The sequence below is a fragment of the Xyrauchen texanus genome, chromosome 32 (genome assembly GCF_025860055.1).
Source record: "Xyrauchen texanus isolate HMW12.3.18 chromosome 32, RBS_HiC_50CHRs, whole genome shotgun sequence".
Lineage (NCBI taxonomy): Eukaryota > Metazoa > Chordata > Actinopteri > Cypriniformes > Catostomidae > Xyrauchen > Xyrauchen texanus.
The window spans coordinates 21,065,842-21,090,235 of NC_068307.1; the positions used below are offsets into that span (position 1 = coordinate 21,065,842).

Here is a 24,394-nt window from a genome sequence, read left to right on the forward strand (position 1 = left end):
AAGTTGCAGCTTAAAACCACAAACCCACTTGTTCTGTACATTTTATATTGTGTTGATACATTTTATTTCAGTTGTGCATATGATTGTAGTTAATATTAGTTGCACAGATGCAGACTTCAAAATCTAACAGAAATAGTATACCACCTGGACACTTCTGGCATACTATTTTCAAAGTACTCTGGGGACGCCCTGATTCTAATCATTTTATACTATTTAGCATGCATAGAATGCACAATTGGACACAGCCTTTTCATTAGGATGTGAAAAAAATATTTTCAAACATCCAAACTCAAACCAGAGCAGACTGTCTAAATAACAGTGAGATCTTACCTAAAGAACAAGCTCTCAATCTGATAGGTAACTGCCATGCTTTTGTTGCTATTATCAAAAATGCATGCCTTGTGCATGAACGTCAGGGCAGCCATTACTGTATATTTCATGCAGTATGATTACGGCTGTAGTCACTATTACTTCTCTCATGATTAGAGCTAATAGAGGCTTCAGCTAGAGGAGTGATTGTGGAATCAGTTTAATTAGCATTGTTTTGGATGTAATGGCTCCCCTGTGGTTGTGGGAGGGAGCGTTTGTGTGTGTGGGTGTGTGTGTCTCAGTTGCAAATGTGTTTGTGCATTTTAGGACCAAAACGAAAGGAAATTTAGGGCTTTTTCTGTCTGATTTCTCTGTGAATAGAAGCTCACCCCTACACACGCTGTCAGCCGCCAGAAACTGTGGCACGCTCAGTGATTAAACACCTTCTGCTGGGGAGATTAACAGCAACTTAGATGCTGCTGGTATTTACAGAGGGCATGACACAATTCAGGACATGTGAAAGTGAAATAGATGTAGTCTGTAGTCTAATAGAGCCATCTAGTGGTTGTGGGCTCTAAGGGCGCCAATGGAGCTCAAGGTTACATTGGTGGCAAAGAAGAAAACATGCATTTTCATTCTCTCTCTCTTTTATGCAGCATGCAGCAGTGCTCCGATCAACATGAACGTCCAGCACATAAATAAGACAGCTCTAGTGGTGCGATGGTCTCGTCCGGAGACTACCTATGATCCTCCCATCATCAGCTACCTTATTTCCTACAGCTGGACCAAAAACGATGAGTCATACGAGGAGACATACGTCAAAGGGAGCGATCAGAAGCTGGTGAGGAGCATGGTCAGCCATACCACAAAATCTAATAATATTATGATCCCAACAAATATATCTGTAAAATATATATATGCATAGCATTCACAACATATTTAACTTCCATACCTCCCGAGACCCCTGCGTGACTGCTTTTTCCATTTCCCTTTTTTGTAACTAGTAGCACCAAATGGTTTTCCTAACAATTATGTCCACATATGTGGACAGCTATACTGCCTTACAAAACAAAAAGGCAGTAACTGCATTTTTGGTCAAAAATTAGTTATTATCATTTTCATGACATTCAAGGCATCCTTTGTTATGTGACAAAACATCTTATCTCAAATGTGTGTCATTTTGGAGATCAATGGTAGTCGTTTGTACAGTAACTGCAAAAAGCCCTAGTGAAACAAAGCATGAGTACAGTAACATCCATTCTGCACTCTGCGTAGTTACTGCCTTTTTGCTTTGTAGGGCAGTATAGACAGTCAGATTATTTTCATAAAATGTTTTTATTATGTTTTTAGTAATGTTGGTTATTCGTGTTTTTGAGACGTTACAGACATTTCAACTGATTTTCTGAAACTGAACTTTTGGTCGGATTTTAGCACTTATCTGCATAGAAAGATATAGGATGCTCCCTATTTAGTGAATGACTTAACCTCCAGTGTGCTATTTGTCTTCACTGTTCTCAGAACAGTTTGAAATGCACCTTATTTTCATCCTAAATCCATATAAATCCTCTGAAAGCAGCATTTTTCAGCTTTTGAATGAATCCATTTACACAGTAAATATATAGGAATGCATTGCAACTAATGTCAATGAATAGAATCTTATTGCAGAGTAAACAATATAAAATATAACTAAATGTATATTAAAATGAATCAAAATGACAAACAGATGTGTTAATGATGAAAGTTATTCAAAATAACTAACATGTTTTTTTCTACAGTACGAGTATACTCCTATGTTTATGACATGCAAAAAATTTACAGATTTTTTTAATGCAACATATCAAATGAAATTAGAGACTGTCCTCTTTACAACCAAATGGGTTTCAATAAAAAAAACTTAAATAGATTTCTTACTTGAGGCACTTTTGTTGGTGCTGCATCTGTAGGAGTGTTTCGTGGAAATCAACGGCATGCTTTTGTGTCACATGACTCGGTGCGTCAGAAGTTAACCCTTTAAATGACAGTCTAGATTCTTGTGAACAGTATTCCGTCGGTTTTTATTCATTTAAATTATGCGTGCCGAATAGTGAAGTCAAAGTACAATGTCCACGTATGTGCACTCTGGGTCACACGAGGATAATGTGACGCATTTCTGAGTTTAACAGAATATGGACCCTTTTCACTGACTGTGATGCCCCAATTCTTCCTTATTTATTTAGTGTAAATTTATAGCATTATACTTTGTGGTATATTAATGTGGAATTACTAAATAAAATAATGAGTTAATACATCTGCGAAGAGGTTTCTAATGCTAATGGAGTAACAGAACATTTGGCCTCTTTCTTTTTCTGATTGCTATAATCCACCGCTCTTTATTTTTTTCTTCTCTTGGAAAGCTGTAATAACGTAAAAGTGGATTTTTTCTTTTGCTGTTGGAGCAAACTGGCAAGCAAAAATTATATTTGCTGTGGTCACCCATTCACTCATATACTATTTTACCCTGCTATCGTTTTACTTCCGCATTCCAAACCTGGATTTGAGATGGGGTATAATTTTCAAAATATTTTCTAGACAATTTCAAAATAATTTTTAGATATTTGTATGCTTTAGTTTTTATATATCAAAGAGAAAATGCAACACATCAAGAAAAATCGAGAACAGGATTCATTTATTTCACATGAAAATGTCATGATACGTAACTGGCTGCCAAACACATTTTGAGTTACACATAACACATGCACATAAGATACATATATGTATTTTCTCAGGCACTTATTGAGTCTAAATAGATGCACAACTTACTAGTACACCCAAATAACAATAGTCAAATCATACTGTGTATGTGTTACACTTGCTATAGTTTACTGCGATGTTGTTCCTTTAAATCAAGTCAATAACTGAAACAACAGTGCCACCTTGAGCAAGAAACAGCATGTATCGTATGCGCAAGCGCATATGGAATACTGAAAATCAACGTGATATAGGAGTCATTTCTATGTATATAGTACTAATTTCTCTTGTAATAAACAAAGAGATAAATATCCTGTGATAGGAAACTTGTATAGAAATAAAATAATCGTAAACAATATAACATATGGAATTGCAAAAAAAAAGAGGAAAGAAAACGACACCATTTTAAGTACTTTTAGTACTTAAACCATTATAATTTATATACATATTTAATGTTTTATTATGGTACACTATTTATAGGAGATAGAATGAGGAATACTAAAGATGTGTGGGCAAAGCTCCAAAAATGGATGAGGTATGGGGGTGAAATGTCCCGGGTATACACAAATATAGTTTTTCTTAAGAGTAATATGCACTGGTGAATTGTGCATATTAAGGCCATAAACATTTACTAACAAAATAAATGGGGCATTTTTCATTTGTTTTTAAAGCTGGAGTGTGCCATTTCTGTGCCACTATCATAATCAAAATGAAATGTAAAAAAAATGTTTTGCCTTAATTAGGTTTTCTCGAACCCTCTCTCCATTTGTCATTAGTTGGACAAAAATATAGTCCCACACCACACTCATGCCAATGGTTGTGTTGATGTCGTGCCGAATGCTCAAACAAAAATGGAGAAAAGTTTTTAAAATACCACAGAGCTACGGTGTTTATAATTTTGGGGGATATAGAACTACAAAATGTTTTACTTACCATTGTCTCTTCATATTAACATGGGATAGGAGGAATAAATAAATAAACATTTTGGGTGCTTGGGTTGACTGCAGGTTTGTAGCAGTTGTTGAAAGACATGCTGCCTCTTACAGTCTGGAATGTAAGGATGTTGATATTACATCTGTAAACTTCACAGCTCATCGGTAATATCCTATAATCTCTCCTCTGCTAAGGCCTACAGATCCATGTTTACAGAGGCATAGTGAGTGTGACTGTGAGTAAAGACTGTATTTTAGGTCGTCAGTAGGGGGGCGCAGCGGTATATTCTGACCTTGGAGCCTGCCGTTTGCAATTACTAATGCACTAAAACAACCACTAAAACGGTTTAAAAGGTGGAGATATATTTTAGTCTGTTTCCTCTTGAATTTCAATCGACCGCCAACTGCGGGGTTTGAAATTTATAGCGGGTTGAGATTTCTGATTCCATAGGGGGTTACAAGACAAGAGAATAGACAGAAATAAAGTCAATTTTGTTTGTTTCTTTCCCGACCATTCCTGTACATCATTTTTGTTATAATAGCACCCCACCAAAAACATTATCAGAGCCATTCCATTCCCTCCTTCCTTTTCTTTTAAATTCTTCATTTACATTTTTATGTCCCCTCCCAAGATGCTGCAATCTGTGTCACTTTATGGGCCGACTTGATTTTTAAAGGAAGTGCCTCCCAGATCAGTAGAGAAACTACTAGAGAACTGCAAGTTTTTACTTCCTTACATTTCAAAAACAAATAAAATAATACTTAAATATTAGGTACTAAATATTAGGAGTAATTTAAATGAAATAAAGCTGAACTCGCATAAATCAGAAAGGTGTTGTCGTGGAGAGTAACTGACACATTTACTTAACAGAAGATTTACAAATGCCTTGAGCCCGTGGTACCGTTCAGCTGACCCTGAGGAGGGGAAGTGAGTTATGAATATGGCTATTGCTTATGCACTTAGAATTGTATTGAATCTTAATTTCTCTCAGAGGCAATGAGGCTTCTTTCGTGTGGTTCAGAAAGGGACCATCGTGAGATTTCAACAAGCACTGGTGGAGGAAAAGCTGTTAATAATAATTACTAAATAACTAATTTACTTTTTATCAATTTAGCACAAAGTGCTTCACAAAAAATAAAATCAAAACATTCTTCGTCAAACAAGCACATAAAAACTAAAAACTTCATAAAACATAAAATAACACAACACACATAAAAACTAAAATTCAAAAAGTAGAGACTTAAAAACAGACATGGACTCAGCAGATCTAATATCTAGTATCTAGTATATGCATGCAAAACTAAACTGCCTAAATGTCAAGGCAATAAAATCTAAGAGGTTTAGCTATTTCGTAAGGTCTTAAAAGTTCTGCTAAATAATCTGGCACCAAACCATGTAATGCTCTGTCATTAATAAAATCTTAAAATCAACCCAAAAATGAATGAAAGAAGCTAAAACTGGAGTAATATGATTAAAAGACTTAATTTGTGTCTAAAGACTATCTGCAGCATTTTGCACTGTTTGTAGCCACGCTATTGTGCATTGTTTTAAAGTTAAAAACCGGGCATTACAATTATCTAGGTGAGACAAAATAAAAGCATGAATTAGCTTCTCTGTATCCATAAAACTCAAAAACACTCTCACCTTGGAAATGTTCCTTTACTGATAAAAACAAGACTGAACTAACATCCTGACGTGATATTCAAAATTAAAATTTGTGTCAAAATAGACTGCCAAATTTCTCACTACCTGCTGAATATTCTGGACCACCTGATTAAGTGCTGACTCAATCTGACTTGTTTTAAAACCATGACCGATTCTGTTTTATCAGTATTCAACTGCAGAAAATTGCATTCAGTGCCATTTTTTTATATCTGCTATACATGCTTGATTTAAATTAGTCAGATAATTGGGATTCAATGACAAACATAACTGTAGGTCATCCGCATAACAATGACGGTTTATGTTGTATTTTCGATTTATAGAACCAAGAGGTAAAATATGTAGATTGGCCCTAACAGGGATCCTTGTGGAACACCACAATTTATTGTTGAAGAGGAGGACATTTGCAACAGACACTACAAATTTCCTATTCGACTAACAAGAAACAAACCAATCTAAAGCCACCCCAGACATTTCCACCCATCTGAATGTATAACTATGTCAAATGCTGCAGTTAATTCAAGCAACACTAAAATGGAGCACTCTGCCGTGTCCTCCACCATCAATAAGTCATTGGTCACCCTTAGAAGGGCAGTCTCTGTACTGTGGTTTTCTCTAAAACCTGACTGAATTTTCTCAAAATATTATTCTTCATTATCTCCAATAGTGGCTTTGATCTATAAAATAATAGAGAATGCAGAGATTGCAGAGATTGGTCTCTAAATTACTTAGATAACAACCAAAGTTGATAGCAACCAAATGATCTAATGAGGGCTTCTTCAGAAGTGGTTGAACTATCACAGTCTTTAACTCTGGGACACATCCAGACACAAGCAAGCCATTTACTCTAAACAACAAAATGGGGCAAAACGTCGCAGTAACTTCCTTGAAAAATCTTAAATACAACATTTGTATGGCATTGGATGGTTTCAACTGATGTACAGTTTTGAAAAGATCCTGCTCTGAAATAGGAGAGAAAGAATCCAACAAACTCTCCCTACAACTCAAGTTTTTAATATATGGTAACAGAAGAATAATTGACGCCCTTATGTTAGAGACCTTATTAACAAAAAAGATACAAAAAAGTGTTACAATCTTTTGGACAAAATGCAGAACTAGACAGTGTGGATCAGATTAGTAATTTTATTTAATAAAAACCTAGCGTTATGGCAGTTAGTAGTTATTAGTTCTGAAACATATGCAGTTCTAGCAGCTTTAAACTTCTTATTGTACAGCACTAAGAGATCATTCAGGTGCTCAAAGTGAACATGGTACGTGAACTGACACTCTCAAACTGGCCATTCCTGAGCATTAAAGTAGATTTATTTGTATTGTGTGTATACGGATATAACTAACAGAATCTTTGAACACCGAATTACACAGAAGGCCCAGGCTCTGATCTCTTGCATGTTTTTCTACTGATGGAAGTTAAGTTGACTCAGCTCGATTTAAAACATTTTACAATATTGAAATCCATTCTGCAGATTTTCCCCTAAAATAAGTGCATATATTCAGTATGGGCCTAGCTATAACTTACACAAGAATGACCGGTCTGATTATTGCTTAAATTGTTGTAAGTTTAATGATTATTACATGGGTCTTTAAAATACTTGATTATGATTGGTCAATCTCAGAATTATGCATATTTTTAATAATGACCACTAAACTGTGTAGTTTAGTTTAATTGACGAGAGCTAGTTTCATGTCTCTTATATCACTCCATGGTCTATTTCTGCTTTTATAATAAAATAATTTTAAATTCAAATGATATTTAATGTTTATTTATTATTTTGTAAGTAGTCGTGTAATAAGCAGGATCATGTACATCCAGCAGGTCATTATCACAAAATAAAAACTGAGAAGTGATCTGGATACCGAAGCAAAGGCTCTAGTACATTATCTCTTGTGCAGTTAGTATATTAGGATTTCTCAAACAGATCCTGATGGTGATGCCTAATTTATAGGTAAAAGATAGAAATGTATATTATAAAGAGAGATTTTGTAAATGTAATAAGAGAGTCTCTGTGTCCCAGCTGAGCAGCTCAGGTGTGCATTAAGTGCTAATGAATGTTATGTGACAGGAAAGAGTGATAGAGACTGTCTTTATTCAATGCTAATGACTTGAGAAGAAGGTGTTACTGTCAAGAGAAGGAGAGGAGAACAAGCTGTTCACCTTCATCTTCCAGACCTCTTTCATAAGACGTCACATCACTAGACGCATTTTAGTGTGTAAGTGTATGTTTTTTGATATCTTGGACCCATCAGAAGATAACACAGGACTGTCTATTTGACCGTCTTTTCTGCTCTTCCTCTCTTATCGTAGAAAGTTGTGTTATCCTGGGTTTTTGTGTGTATTTCAGGAAGCTGTCATTGCACCTGTGTCGACTGATGTTTTGTACCTGTTCCGTGTCCAGGCAGTGTGTTTGAATGACAAACGCAGTGACTTTAGCCAGAGCATGCTCTTCAGAGGTACCATACACACACACAAACATAGCCTCATATAAATGCTATTTTTAGTTAGTCTTTACAAATAGTTTTTTCACATATTTTCCCTCCTATTTATATCCTCTTTTAGCTAACACAACCAGAATATTTGAGGGGACAAGGATCGTGAAAACTGGGATGGTAAGTTTACATCTGTCCAGCAGGAGGCAGCACCTCTTTGCTTTAGAAGTCTGCAGAGGCATTAATCAAAGCCTTAAAGATGAAGTGTATGATTCTGTGCCACCAAACAGAGTTTTACTGTACTGTTCTAAATTTTCGTGCTATATTTACAACAACTCTAGTAATTACTAGGTACTAACCCTAAACCTAACCCTAACCTTATCCCATATTAAGTTCATGTAGTTACCTAATATTACTCAGTACTTTCTTGGGTAAGTACACTGTAAGTATGCTGAAAGTACATGTACTGTAAAATAAATTGCAACCAAAATAAACCTGTTTACAAACAGCCTTCCCAAATAGTCCCCCAGCCTGGTGTTGATCGAACAGACAGATAGTTACATACTTTTAAACTAATCTAACTATTTCTACAGTACCCAGTATGTGTACTGTGCACGGTATGCAAATGTTCTTTGTGCATAGAATATTGAGATTATATTCTACTTTTGCCAAAATGTGCAGTATGCACAACAGAGCACTCTGTACTGAATACTGTATCACACAATTACATTTTCTAGTGTGATGAATGAACCAGAAGAAATTACAGCTGTGATTTTTAACATTTACATTTTTCAATCAGACTGGCAAAAGTTAAGGTATTTCTACTCAAAATGTAATGATGAAAATGCTGATTGAAATGTTTATCATTGCGTTCCATTTAAAACATTTTTGTACGCTGCATAGTATTCAGCAAGACCGAATCCGAAATCTCTGTCGTTTTATTACTCTGGGTGAATAAACACAAATTCACAGACTGTCACATGCCATATAGCTGTTTAGCTGTGAAGTCAATTTGTAAGCGAACCCGGAAGTCTTATTCGCCACGGGTTCCCGCTAGATTTTCCTATGGATTTGTATTATGCGGTTTTTGAACTTGAAACTTTAATTGACTATAAGTGGACGTTTTGTACTACAATGTAAATTACACACAGTCATACCGTAACAACATATGAATTTTGTGTGAATTATGTAGCCATCGTGTGTTTTGTTGGTTTTTTTTAAACTATGTAATTCAATACGGCTTTAAAATTCACATTTGAGGTATGACTGTGTGTAATTTATGTTGTAGAACAAAACATCCACGTATTGTCAAGTAATGTTTACCACAGACTTTATTTTAGTAAAAACTCAATGAAAACCCATAGGAAAATCCTGAGGGAACCTATGGCAAATTCTCTTCTGGGTTTTTGGACTACAAGCTGAAAAGCTCTATAGAAAAATTGTGGTGCAAAACACCATTAAATATTTTTTTTATTTAAACATATGGTACATTGAGACCACAGTTTTAGGATTTTGTTTAAAGGAATATTCCAGGTTCAATACAAGTTAAGCTCAATCGACAGAATTTGTGGCATAATGTTGATTACCATAAAAAAAAAATTTTTTTTTTATGGTAACCAACATCGAGGTTACGGTAAGGCACGTACAATGGAAGTGAATGGGCCCATTTTTGGTGAGTTTACAGGCAAAAATGAAGCTTATAATTTTATAAAAGCATTTACATTAATTCTTTGGTTAAAAATCATGTATGATTTGAGCTGTAAAGTTGTTTAATTTGTCATTTTAGGGTTTAAGGGTTTGATAACATTGATTTGACATTTATTTTAACTAGCCCCTCCTTTTCTTTAAAATACGTAAATATCTGGGTTCCAGTGAGTCACTTACAATGGAAGTGAATGGGGCCCATTCGTAAATGTAAAAATACTCACTGTTTCAAAAGTAGAGCCACAAAAAATAAACAATGTGTGTTAACATAATTTTAGGTTGATCAAATTGCTTAATCTTTTCTGTGTAAAGTTATAGCCAATTTTACAACTTTGTTGCCATGACGATGTAATATTATGCCACAACTGCTGTCGATTGAGCTTAACCTCTATTAAACCTGGAATATTGCTTTAGCTTTATTGTTTAAGCTGTAGGACTTTTGACTAATTAAAAACAAAGCAACATTAAGATGTACACTGGATACAATACAAAATATTTAAGATTCTACACTACTTCTAGGTCACTAATCAATAAGCAAATTTGTGACATTGGCCATAACCACGTACTCCAACGTACCCAAACGGTTTGGGTTAGGGGAAGGGTTATGTTAGAGACTCCCTATTTCTATGCTGGCGGTTTGAAGCTCCTGCCCCTTCTTGGAGCTCTGCCTGCAGCTACATCCTTCTCAAAATGTTGACCATTGCAATCAGTGCAAATGTAAATAAAGAGTTAGAAACATTGAAGGACTGAGTTTTGTCTCTCTGTTTTCCTTTAGCCAACAGTCTCCCCAGCATCCTCAGCAGATATGGCTCCGATCAGCTCCGGCTCATCCACCTGGACTTCCTCTGGCCTTCCCTTCTCCTTCGTTTCAATGGCAACCGGGATTGGCCCCTCTTCCAGTGGCAGCCAAGCCACCGTGGCTTCCGTTGTTACCAGCACCCTCCTGGCTGGGTTGGGCTTCAGTGGAGGTGTCATATCCTCTTTCCCCAGCTCTGTCTGGCCCACCAGACCTCCACCCTCTACTCCAACTCCAGCCTCCACCCACCAGACCCCAGCCAAAACCGTGGTGACAACCACCGAGCCAAGTTCCTCTCCAACCTCTGATGCGGACACCACCACAGCCTCTGAGAGCGAGGGATCCGATAATGGAGGAGAGAAAGGAGGGAAGGGTGAGGATGAGGATGGGGAGAAGAATGGAGAAGAAGAAGAAGAGGAGGAGGAGAAAGGTGCGGAAAATAAAGATAGCAGCATTCCAGACGACGTTGAAAAGCAGGTGAACAACTCCGTGATGAAAGATCCGCCCACAGATGTGCCAGATTCGACAGCAAAAGAGAAAGGAGGGAGAAGGAAGGCAGAGAACAGCACAGCACCATCTAGTGTCTTGGACGAGAACGGGGAGAACAGCACACAGAGAATGGGGGAAGAGAGTTCAAAGGTGTCACCTACCATAGAGCCTGAAGGGGATGATAACATGACGTTTGCACTAAATCCCCCAGAAAGCACGGCTCAGACCAGCAAACCCAACAGAGAGGACCATGGCCACTTGCCGCCTTTCTCGATACACACAGGTTAGAGACCAAAACTTACGATGTGGAGGGTGAGTTTTGCACGTGCTCACATTTTCACATTCAGTTTTTGTGTTTTGTGTCCCCATCTGTTTGTCTCCTGTGAGCTGAAGTCTTCATCTCCCTTTTCTCTCATTTCTTTGTCCTTGATTTCCCATCTTCTTTTATTCCTTAGCCCTCCCTATCTCTCTTCGTCTACCTTACTCTCCTCTCTCCCAATTCTTCCATCCCCTTTACTTGTTTCTGTGGTGGATGGTTGGCCTACTTTTCCAGTCCAGAGAGGATGAGAGCTGAAAACATTTTCAGCTGCAGGGAGTTGTGAAAAAAACAAGAAAAAGAGAAAACTCCATATTTAGCTCTGTGACACTGGAGTTATGTTTGTCCAATAAGGTTGTGCGTGTTTGTGACTGCCAGGTCCAGAGTTGGAGCATATTTTTGACTGCTTTTCCTCCCGTGACTTAAAGTCTGTTTGTGACTCTGGTGAGGCAGAGAGTGCGGAGGTGTGGAGGCAGCAGCGTGTTAGGATAGCAGCATGGATTAGTTAGCAGCATGCTTTCCCGAACCTCCGGGGGGGTTGCAGCCTTTCAGATCTCTATGTTTTTTACAATTGGGGACTAAATCAGTGGTTTTCACTGCCAGACTGACTCTTCAGTTTGAGCCGCAGGTATGTCAGTGAGTGTGTTTACAGTATGTGTGTGTGTGTGTGTGTGTGTGTGTGTGTAGACCGATATTATGATTTGGTCAAGTAGGACATCCTTGTTAATCCTGGAACACCTTTCCAATCTACCAAGCAAGTTTTAGGGATAGGGAAAGGTTTAGCGTTCAGTTTAGGGCTGGGTTGGGTTGGATTTAATGAATTTTAATAAATGTTGTTTAAATGTGTTTATTTAATTTTCTTTTTTTTTTGTGCAATTTTATCTTATGTAATTAATTTGTTATACATTTTCAATTTGATTATTATTTTATCATAATACAATTTATTATAATGATTTTGATTATTGTTGTTGTTTTTGTTGTTGCTATTATTCATAAATATAAAGAATGTAAAGGTGATGTGATTTTTGCAATAATGCTTATGGTCGGGGGGGTAATAGAATACATGTAGTGGGATTACAAACAGTATTTATAGGAATATTCCAGGTTCAATACAAGTTAAACTCAGTCAACAGCGTTTGTGGCATAATATTAATTTCCACAAAAATTTATTTTGACTTGCCACTCCTTTAAAAAAAGCAAAAATCTGTGTTACAGTACCTGCTTTTAACATTACCGGGCCAGTGCGAGCCAGGGTGAATATCCTCGGACCTCGCCGCGAGACCAAAAACGATCTGCATTCCCACCATCGGGCCAATAGTCTTTCAGCGTTGCCCTATAACCCACCCTTAATATCATATGTAAACATTAGCTTGCTAGCAAGATAAGTTATTGTTTTCAACTCAGCGACTGCAACTGCCATGGTGTCCCGGGTGGTCTCTCCACTAAAAGTGGGATGATGTCCCAGCACACCGTCCATGATCTTAAAACTTAATTGCTTTGTATAATTTTCCATTAAAATGCACAATGGACAATTACAAAATTTTCCTGAACCTGTACCATTGTGCAATGGTTACAACCTGCTAGTTCAGTAATCTTGACACAGCGAAAATTCGCCTTTGACATTGACCCCGTTTCAATCCCCAGTTGGCCTTGTTACCAAGGGTAATCGCCAGGCCATTGGCCCTGAGGAAGCCCTGAGGCGACACGATGAACCCCCGATGGGACAGTGGGAATGCAACTGGCCCTGACAAACACTATCTAACCCTTTATTTGGCCCGATAGTGTGGAAACAGCTAGTGAGGCACTTGCTATGGAAGTAAATGGGGACCGATTTTTTTTTTTTTTCAAAAGTACAGCCACAAGATATAAACAATATGCTTGTAAATAAGATTTGTAGTATGATAAAATTACTTACAACCTTTTCTGTGTAAAGTTTATGACAATTTGACAACTTTGTTGCCATGACAATGTGATGTCAACAAACCCTAAAACCCTACAATGATTGTAACAATGACGATTTACACAGCTCAAATAATACATGGGTTTTAACAGAAGAATGTTTGTATTTTATAAAATTATAAGCTTCACATTTCTGCCTTTAAACCCTCATTCACTTCCATTGTATGTGTCTCAATGTAACCTTGTTTTTGAAGAAAAGGACGGACAAGTTGAAAATCTTTTTTGTGATAGTCAACATTATGCTAAAAATGTTGTTAATTGAGATTAACTTGTATTGAACCTGGAATATTCCTTTAAAATTAAAAATATTTGTAGTCCTAACTATTCCACTACAGTTAAAATTTCAAATCTTTCATGATCAGAATACAGTTACAAGTGTTTTGATTACCGAAGAGATTACTTTGCTTTTTATTGTTATTTGTTTCATGTAGTATTTAGTCTATTCAATTGGAAAACATTTATCCATATAATTGATGCGATCAGAAGCAGGAGCGCATTAATTCACAGGCTTAGATGGGCAACATATTTTTTCAAAACCGCTTAAGATATTGAGCTTTTTTTTTCCCGATATTTATTTTTATCCCATTTTTTTCCCCAATTTGGCATGCTCAATTCCCATTGCGCTCTGATTCCTTATGGTGGCGCAATGACTCAATCTCAATCCTGGAGGTGGAGGACGAATCTCAGTTGCCTCTGCTTCTGAGACAGTCAGCCCACGCATCTTGTCACCTGGCTTGCTGAGCGCGTTACCGTGGAGACCTAGTGCATGTGGAGGCCCACGCTATTCACTGCAGCATCCACGCACAACATACCATGCACCCCAATGAGAACGATAACCACCTTATAGCAACCATGAGGAAGGCAAACTACGTGACTCAACTCACTAGCTACCGGGCCAATTGGTTGCTTTGGAGGCCGGGCTGGAGTCACTCAGCACTTGCTGGATTCGAACTCGCAATTCCAGGGGTGGTAGTCAGCGTCTATGCTTGCTAAGCTACCCAGGCCCCCAAGAGAATGTATTTTTAATGTCTTTACTACTGTCAGATTTTTTAACTTGTTATTAACTAATTTACTGTCAAAACAAGTAAAAAACTAAGTCAAATCCTCCAGTGCTGAAGAAGTAATCCAAAGAATTTAGATTGTGTTACTGACCTTGAGTAATCTAACGGATTACGTTACAAATAAACATTTTCAGCAGGTATTCTGTAATCTCTCGTGGAATACATTTTAAAAGTAACCCTCCCAACCCTGATCCTTGTGGCACAGAATTAACACTCGTCACATTGAATGATGTTACATGAAATGCTATATACATACATTTTGAAATGTTATGGGGTAACCAGATTTCTGTATATCAGTATAAAAAAAGAAAAAAAAAGCTAATATGAATCGACCACAGATGTGCAAGCTTGTATTGGCACAATAGAACGTTCAAATTTACTATGATGTCCAAATATGCTGTCTTGGTAGCAGCTAAACAAGTTCTGAAATGTGGTCTACTGTGTGTTTTGTGTAAAGTGACGAGTATGTGTGTGCGCGTGTGTGTGTGTCTGTGTTTCAGAGCGCACTGTAGTCTCCAGCATGTACCCGGTGCCTGGATCAGGCAGGATGGAGTGGATTATTCCTCTGGTGGTAGTGTCGGCGCTAACCTTCCTCTGTCTCATTCTGCTGCTGGCTGTCCTCGTCTACTGGAGGTGAGACACTGATCCACACTGACAGATTCAGTCGCGTTTCGGACTCAGTGACTCGCTGACAAACTGACTGAAGAACTCACAATGACTCTGGATGGATTACTGATTTCCTGAGTGACTCTTTGCGACTGATTCTCTGATTAAATCACGGAGTGTCACTGACTCAACAGACGGATGGCTTTACCTTTATGTGACAATCTTTAACACTTCACATCTGTTTTGTTGCTTTAGATTTTGGTAACCATGTGGGTTGTTGTGAATGTTTGTGATTTGAATCGTGTAGCAGTTAGCTTATCACTCTGGGTCCCCTGGTGTCCCCTTGGCCTCGAGGGGGTGGAATGAAAACTAGTTAGTAGTGTTGAGAGTGTGTGTCTGATGACTGTAAGTAAGATAGAAAAAGGTTGTAGTATTCCCTCCGGGCATTGCCACAGCAATGGATGGGATATGGAGGTGATTGCCAAGCCCCTGTTTCCATGGTCACACCTGAGACTTACAACTTTGAGACCTAAGACATCTATGGCCCCATTTACACCTTGCATTAACATGTGTTTAATAACCGTATTGTATCTGGATATTCTTTAGCTGGATTGCGTTTACATCTTGCAATTTTAAAAACATTGAGCAATTCAATTCATTCCATCACATAGACAGTCACGTTGTTCCTTCGTTGAACATTTTTTGATGGACGCCAGAGTTGCATTTCGGGTCACAGAAGCAAATGAAATGATATTCATTGTGCATTCTGCGCTTTGAATGAAGCCTGGTTTCACGTGAGTATCCTAGCCATACTTTGGGGATAAAATATAAAACGTTATAATTCAAAAGGAATAAAACTTTCACGAATGCCCCATAGACTTCAATTGTAAGTGCATTACAGCAATTTGGATTTGTCTCTATACCCTGAGGGGGTGAGTTTGATGTTTGTGTATGTGCATTTCTCTCTGGATCTCATCTGCTCTTCAGTGGGCAGCAGCTGATAAAGTCTCTCTGGGTGTCTCACAATCACTATGTATCAGTTTAGTGAACAGCTCTGGTGCTGGAACAGGCTTGTGCCAGGACTCTCTCCCCAGGTCTGGGCTCTCCTTCCTGGGCCAAAAACAGCCATCTGCTCCTTCCTAAGAAGCTCATACAATGTCAGGGGGTTGTGAAATATTTTGAGATGTGTGAACTCCTCCCAATCCTTTACTGTTTTATAAAACACACATCCTTTACAAACACACAGCCATACTGAACATCTGTCATAGCACTATTACAGACTGTACAATATAATACAGACCATAACTAACATGTGACCCATGCACTATTCCTTTGGGAAGTCCATTGAGTGTTAGAACAGACTTTAGCTGTAATGATCTGCCATTAAAACATTCACACACACATACATAGTGTGTGCGTGTGCGTGTGCATGTGTGTGAGGGTCTTTTGGTGTAATCTGGTCAGTAGACTGACTGAGATTAGCCTCGGTACAATACACTTATGTCTCAGTCTTTATCAGATCAAATATCCTTACCTTCTGTCATAGCACACAGTGTGTGTGTTTGTCCCTGTTACACCATTGTTTCCACCTCAAGCACATATGTTTTCAGTCATTTGCTTTCCACTATGGGGGCTTGTTCTTTCTTTCTAGCTTCTTTCTTTCTTTAACATCTCCCTCTTTTCTTCTGCTGTGAAAGAGAGAGGCGGTCACAGAAATATTTTCAGTTTGATTGATAGGGTTCGGACTTCACTGAGGGTTGTTGGCCCTGTTGTTGACCGGGTTTGACGATGTGTTCTTGGCGATTCAGTCACAAGTGGACAAGCGAGACACATCGCCGTTTACACTTGGTTGTAAAATACGTCTCTTTTGACCAATTGTGTTTGGATTTCGAGGGTAGGGTCTCATGATTACGACATACATCAGTTATTACGTCAATGTACTACTGCATGATAATAAAGCGTAAAAAGAAATAAAAGTACAAGAGAGCACCAAAAAAACGGCACACTGTTTCTAATAATTTTACTTGCATTTAATTTAAGCGCAAGCATGAGGTGTAGTGCAGAATTATTTTAGCCTGTATTAACTGAGCTTCAGATGTGCGTGCTTCTCATCTGTGTCACTGCATGTTGATATCAGGCATACTGAAGAAGTCCAAACCCTGTCAAGTCCCGTGACGTTCGTGTGCATGTACATTTTCATCTTTTTACATTTTTCCAATCAGAATGTTTAAATCCACATGTACAGTAACTGGCAAAGTTAAAACTTCTGTTTAGCTCAATGGTTGATTGACAGGCGAGTAGGTCGCATGTAAATACTATGACCCCATTGTTGTCACATGCACTTTTGGCAACCTCCGAATATGGTTGAAGTGGACAAATACAACTTTGAAGTGTGTGTGGTGGTGGCGTAGTGGCTAAAGCACAGGGCTGTTAATCAGAAGGTCGTTGGTTCGAACCCCACAGCCACCACCATTGTGTCCTTGAGCAAGGCACTTAACTCCAGGTTGTTCCGGGGGGATTGTCCCTGTAATAATTGCACTGTAAGTCGCTTTGGATAAAAGCGTCTGCCAAATGCATAAATGTAAATGTAAATGTACAAATATCTAAACATTCTGGACCCTGTTTACACCTGCCTTTAGCATTGTTCCTTTTCAAACAGATCACCCTAAACGCATCTAAATAGACCAATCCCATTGTTTACAAACATTACAGTGCATGCACAATAAGTGGTGGCAGAAAACCATCAAACTGTTGTTAGATTTGACAGATTAGACCGCTAGTGCTTGCTAGCTCCTCTAAATATCGTTTGCCTACATCGTTTGACAGCATACAATGCAGCACGACATTTCATTTAGCTTAACCTGACTATGTAAAGGTCACAGCTAATTGTTGGGTCAGCTAATTCCAAGTTAGGTTTACTGTTTGAAGCAGTATTTTTGCAACCACCAGTCCTTCTCAATTTGTAACGAGTGCAATGAAAAAATATAATCCAAGATTGCAGTCGAGTCGAGAGAAATGTTGACTTTAAAGGGGTCATGAAATGCTCATTTTTTTATAGTTTTATTATCCTCCTTGATGTCCACTGATAATGTGAGTAACTTTTTTGCATTAAAACATTCATCATTTAGTAATATATGTTCATTTCCCACCCTGTTTCTGGTCCTCTGTCTGAAACTCTTGGTTTTGGCCTAAGCGCCTCCTTAAAACTTCAACGTAAATGTCCACTGTTCTGATTGGCAAACAGCGTCCAGCCCTTCAAATTCAGCCATTTTTGAAACTCAATCTGAAGAGAATGAACAAGCTCCACAACATTATAAAACTATATTTCAGGGGTTACACATAATGCACATCCAACCCATTGCATCTGATTATATTAAACTGTTCATCTCCAGCACAACTGTTAACACTCACACCCTGTCTACGCTGGACACAATAATCAATGATGCTGTCTACCAAGGAAGCATCTATTGCAGCACGGCGGGTTGCGCTGACAGTAAACAGATATCCCGTTCCATTTTGTGCAGCACGCGCTGATGGTACTACTGCCAACAACATAATCAATGCGCCCGGTGTAGGCCGGCGCATGTGTTCATACACCAACAATGAAATATAGTGCAGATGGGCGAAAGAATGCATCCATAATGCATTTGTGCTAAGAACAGCAAGAGGCAGCAGCTGAACGAGAGAGAATAGCTTCTCTTCAAAGTTGTAAATTGACACAGCATCTTTTAAAAGTGGCCCGAGATCCAAATCAGTCACTTATAAGGTTACATTTTGGTTAGGATGCTGCCTATGAATAGAAGGCAGCTGTTTATGTAGGTAGTAGAGAGCAAAGCAGCTTGCTAGGTTTACAGGAGACACATAGCCAATCACTTAAATGGATAGTTCACCCAAAAATGAAAATTATCTTATAATTTACTCACCCTCATGCCATCCTCAGATGTGTATGACTTCCTTTCTTCTGCTGAACACAAACAATGAATATCTCAGCTCAGTAGGTCCATACAATGCAAGTGAATGGTGGCCAGAACTTTTTAGGTCCAAAAAACACATAAAAGCAGCATAAAGATGACTCCAGTGGTTAAATCCATATCTTCAAATGCAATATGATAGGTGTGGGTGAGAAACAGATCAATATTTAAGTCCTTTTTTTATTATAAATTTTCCTCCCTGCCTAGTAGGTGGCAATATGCATGAAGAATGTGAATCGCCAAAAATAAACGAAGAAGAATGTGAAAGTGAAAGGGGAGATTTATATTTTAAAATGACTTAAGTTTGTTTCTGACTCACACCTATTATATCACTTCTAAAGATATAAATTTAACCACTGGAGTCTTATTGATTTCATTTATGATGCCTTTATATGCTTTTTGGAGCGTCAATGTTTTGGTCACTATTCACTTGCTTTGTGAGGACCTACAGAGCTGAGATATTTAAAAATATATACATTTTTTTTTTTGTGTTCAGCAGAAGAAAGAAAGTCATACACATCTGGGATGGCATGAGGTTGAGTAAACGATGAGAGAATTTTCATTTTTGGGTGAATTATCCCTTTTATCACCACCACATACCAGCAGACTATAATATGTTATCTAAATTCCACTTAAACATTGTATTAAACCCATGTGATTATTCATTTAAAGCTATGTTTGCACAATGTCCAGTTTGACTGGTTAAAGTCATGTGTGTGCTTATTACCTGAAACATTTTCTGCCTCCCCTAGATCTGCTTTTGTTCCTCAGATCAGACCATGATGTTTCCCAGTTCCCAGATAGGGAGGGTTTCTCTGATGTGGTTTAAGCCAGGAGCCTGACTAAAGATTAATTACATTGGACGGACAGTTTTTCTAGTGTAATTTAGTCAGGGCTTAAAGGAATATTTCACCCAGAAATGAAAATTCTGTCATTGTTAACACTCCCTCATTTCGTTCCAATCCTGTCTGACATTCATTCTTTTGTGAAACTCAGAAGGAACATTATTGAATAATATTCACACAGCTCTTTTCCCACACAATGAAAGAATGTGGTGACCAGATCCAAAATTAACTTCTGTGCTTTATTACAAGTCTTCTTAAGCTGCAGCTCTCAAATCTCATTCACACGTATTCACTTATGCATTGTAAAGTTGCGTTGGACCATGTTTGACGTCAATAAACCAAACAATCATTGGTTCTTGCTTGTCCCGTAACCAATTGTAAAACAGTCAATTTGAATATGCACATGCACAAATCAGATTTGAAAGATACAGCGGAGACACCATTGGTTTTCATATCTCGTAACCGTTTGCAACATGCCAAGTTTGAATATGCACATGTCCAAAGTAGATTTGCGAGTATGTCTTACATTTCTGTGTGTTCTTCACACAAAGCTATCAAATAGCTTCAAAATACTTGAAGTCGTATGGACTACTTTCATGGTGCTTTTTTGCCCAAATTAGTCATACAGGTTTATAAAGAAAAAATTGTGGGTAGTTGAGTACACAATTTCCATTTTGGGGGAACTGTTACTTTAAATTCAGTTCAACTTGGGGCCTGGTTAGCTCAGTGAGTATTGACGCTGACTAAAACCCCTGGAGTCGTAAGTTTGAATTCAAGGTGTGCTGAGTGACTCCAGCCAGGTCTCCTAAGCAACCATATTGGCCTGGTTGCTAGGAAAGGTAGAGCCAAATGGGGTAACCTCCTTGTGGTCACGATTATGGGTTCTCTCTCTCAATGGGGCACGTGGTAAATTGTGCATGGATCGCAGAGAGTAGCATGAGCCTTCACAGGCTGTGAGTCTCAGCAGTGTCATGCACAGCGAGCCACATGATAAGATGAGTGGATTGAATGTCTCAGAAACGGAGGCAACTGAGACTTATCCACCACCACCCGGATTGAAGTGAGTAACCATGCCACCACGAGGACATACTAAGTAGTGGAAATTCAGCATTCCAAATTTGGAATTAAAAATTGGATTTTCAGTTAAACTTTTTATTTGATATGGTTTGTTGCTGTGGTCAGGTTTTGTTGTTGTTGTTTGTATTTTTTACTCTCCTGGACAGGAATTTGAGAAGGTATAAAGAGTTCAACAAAGGAATGAAGGAGTTGGACACAAAGGGGTGTGTGTGTGTGTGTGTGTGTGTGTGTGTGTGTGTGTGTGTGTGTGTGTGTGTGTGAGCGTGTATTTATCACTTTGTGGGGACCAAATGTCCCCATAAGGATAGTAAAACCCGAAATTTTTGACCTTGTGGGGACATTTTGTCGGTCCCCATGAGGAAAACAGCTTATAAATCATACTAAATTATGTTTTTTGAAAATGTAAAAATGCAGAAAGTTTTCTGTGAGGGTTAGGTTTAGGGGTAGGGTTAGGTTTAGGGGATAGAATATAAAGTTTGTACAGTATAAAAACCATTATGTCTATGGAAAGTCCCCATAAAACATGGAAACACAACATGTGTGTGTGTGTGTGTGTGTGTGTGTGTGTGTGTGTGTGTGTGTATACACAAAGGGAAAGGCAGCAGGTGTCTTGGGTTTATCAGATCAGTTTTGGGCTGATCTGGGATCAGTGCATTGTTCACGTCTGGCCCTGGCGGTGGCTCAAACACTTGTGTAAAGCCCAGTGCATGTGATACGTCAAGACCAACCCTCTTAACCACCCCCCCTCCCCCCTCTTCCCTTGGCATACTCACTCACTGTGTTTGCTCAGCGGCAGCATGTGGAGGCAACAGTGCTTCTCCTCTTCTTCTGAAATCCCTCGTTCTTTGCAGGGATGAACAGCTTCTGTTCTTTGCTGTGTATCAAATACAGGTAGGACTGAAAAAGCTCCTGCTGATTTATCAGGGTGACATCCAAAACATGAGCTTCTTGTAACTTTAGTGCAGCCATTGTTCTTTCTTTACATTTCGGTTTGTTTCTTTACTAGGTACACTGTAGATTCTGTTTTCTCAGTTTTGCCCTGCTTGTCAGGTCTTTAGCATACTGAAGGAAAGAGATTAAAACAGTTTTCTTTCACTGAAAGAGTATGTTTGAGTAGTTGACACAGCATGCCCAGTTTTGTTTTTTTAACATCATTTTTAATTAATGCACAAGGTAGGTGTATATCTTAGGTCCTTTAACCTGTTAAGTTTTTTTTTTTTTTTTTTTTACAACTTTTAATCGCCTTTTACCTTCACTAGTTCATTTGAAATAGTCAAGAGGTGTGACAAATGTATAAATATCACATGTAATCTCTTCACTTAATATGAAATCATAGAAACATAACAAATCTACATAAAAGGATTAGCAAAATGTTGTTTAAAATAGCTTTAGATGTAGTTTAGCATGTCACTACAGAACATGTCAACTTCCCATAAGTATTTAATGTCAACTACTTGTTTAACTTGTGATCTGCTGTAGATCTTTATAAAGTGCCTTTATTTGGGTCAGTTGTAGGAGTTTAGATACATTCTAAGAAAAGCTAGAAATGTACATAGATAGAAATGTGTCACGCTAAGTTTTAGGGGTACATTTTATGTGTGTGTGTGTGTGTGTGTGTGTGTGTGTGTGTGTGTGTGTGTGTGTGTGTGTGTGTGAGAGAGAGAATGTTTTATCAAAATTACCCGATTTAAATAGAGTGTTTGAAGTGTGGAGCTGTAATCTGTGTTTGGAGTGTTTGATTTGCTCTTTGGAAAGAGGATTCAAAGTCCACCTTTATCCTCTCATACGTCTCCCTTGGCATCTGTGTTTACTCTGGTGGGGATTGTTTCTTTAACCACACCTGATGACAGAAGTATTTTACACTGGCCAATGACTGTCTATTTTTTCTATCTGTCTCTCTCAGGAGGTGCTTCCAAACAGCTCATTTCTACGTTGAGGACAGTAGCTCTCCCAGAGTCGTGCCCAATGAGAGCATTCCTTTCATCCCCATCCCAGGTAGGCATCATCTAAAACAGTGAGTCCCAAGCAGGAATTCATACACCCCATGGGGTACTTAAAGGGATAGTTCACACCAAAATGTAAAATCTGTCATTATTTACTCACCCTCATGTCGTTGCAAATTCATATGACAGCATAATGTCATTGGATAGTGATTCTGCTTTCAAGCTTCAAAAAGGATGCAAAAGTAGCATAAAAGTAGTCCAACGCAACCATATAGCACTGCAGAAAAGCAATGCAAGTTCTTGTGTGAACCTGCAAGCCAGTGTGAAGGAGCTTCTCTCATTACTGACTTTAATTTCAGGTTTTTACTCTCTAAAAGCTATCGTATGCTTACAGAAGACTTGGAATATGATGCACAAATTGTATATTTGTTGTATCCTTTTTAAAGCTTGAAAGCGGAATCACTATCCACTGACATTGTATTTATAAGATAGACCGGGATATTCTTCAAAAATGTACAGTTTGTGTTCTGCATAAAAAAGAAAGTTATATGGGTTTGGAACAACGTGAAGATGAGAAAATGATGACTGAATATTAATTTAAAAATGAAGACTCCAGTCTTATAAAAGCTGTTTTATTCTACATGAAGAGGGTCCGCACATGGGGGCTGCCATGTTAGAATCACATGACCAGCCGAATACTATTCACTTAATCTCAGTTACCGTCCTGCTATTGGACAATTTCATTCATTGATTTAAGTAATTATGGCTGACTATGAATACTACATTTCTATAATGGCATCTGAAACTGAAAACTTTAAAAATAAATATTTAAAAAGATGCTACATCCAAGCCGCTAGGTGTCAGTGTAAGTCCAAGATGACACAAAGACAAAAGTTACTGAATGCAGCTTTAAGGTAAGAAAACAAATTAATGTGTGCGAGTTTTATACATTTATGTGAATGAGATTTGTAGCAGAATACATGTGCTACTTGGTGTTTTTTACCCTCGCTATTTATCTTTTTTTAGTATAGAAGTGACTGACAAAAATGTATGATAGTACAAATAGTAATGATAAGGCTAAATAAGAAACACATTTCTGGTTTGGTCTCAATGAAGGGGTACTTGAGCTCTGCTGATGGGTCTGTGGGGGTACATAAAACAAAAAAGGCTGGGAAACATTGAACAAACAGATTGCAGATCAGTCAAACACTTATCAACCTAAACACACATTTCCCTCTGATACAGGAGGTATGCTAAGATCAAACATCACTTTGGCTGTCATAATTGTGTGTGGTATAGACCTTAATTCTACTCTCTACAGGCTGTTATTCTGTGCGATTAGTGTAATGATCCTTAAATGTAAAAATCCATTGCTGCATTGATTTTGACATGAAGTGGCTCAGATTAAGTTTTCAGCTGGTTAAACAGGGTGGAAGACTATCACTATTACTTTTGCTCACATTTGGGGTTAAGAATTTTAGCAGGACGCAAGTCATTTTTCACCATTTGTGTGCTATGGACATATTTGGATTTGGACAATAAAATTGATTT

The 24,394-nt window shown here is 38.1% G+C and overlaps 1 protein-coding gene across 1 annotated transcript in view; it reads left to right on the plus strand.

Annotated features, from left to right (window-relative positions):
- LOC127626152 (receptor-type tyrosine-protein phosphatase gamma-like) overlaps positions 1 to 24,394 on the plus strand; it is a 370,169-nt gene that overhangs the window by 307,135 nt on the left and 38,640 nt on the right. Inside the window, exons 9-14 of the mRNA XM_052101735.1 lie at positions 966 to 1,150; positions 7,992 to 8,100; positions 8,207 to 8,256; positions 10,556 to 11,348; positions 14,902 to 15,034; positions 22,804 to 22,895. Coding sequence (XP_051957695.1) covers positions 966 to 1,150; positions 7,992 to 8,100; positions 8,207 to 8,256; positions 10,556 to 11,348; positions 14,902 to 15,034; positions 22,804 to 22,895 — 1,362 coding nt within the window. The remainder of the gene's footprint in view (positions 1 to 965; positions 1,151 to 7,991; positions 8,101 to 8,206; positions 8,257 to 10,555; positions 11,349 to 14,901; positions 15,035 to 22,803; positions 22,896 to 24,394) is intronic.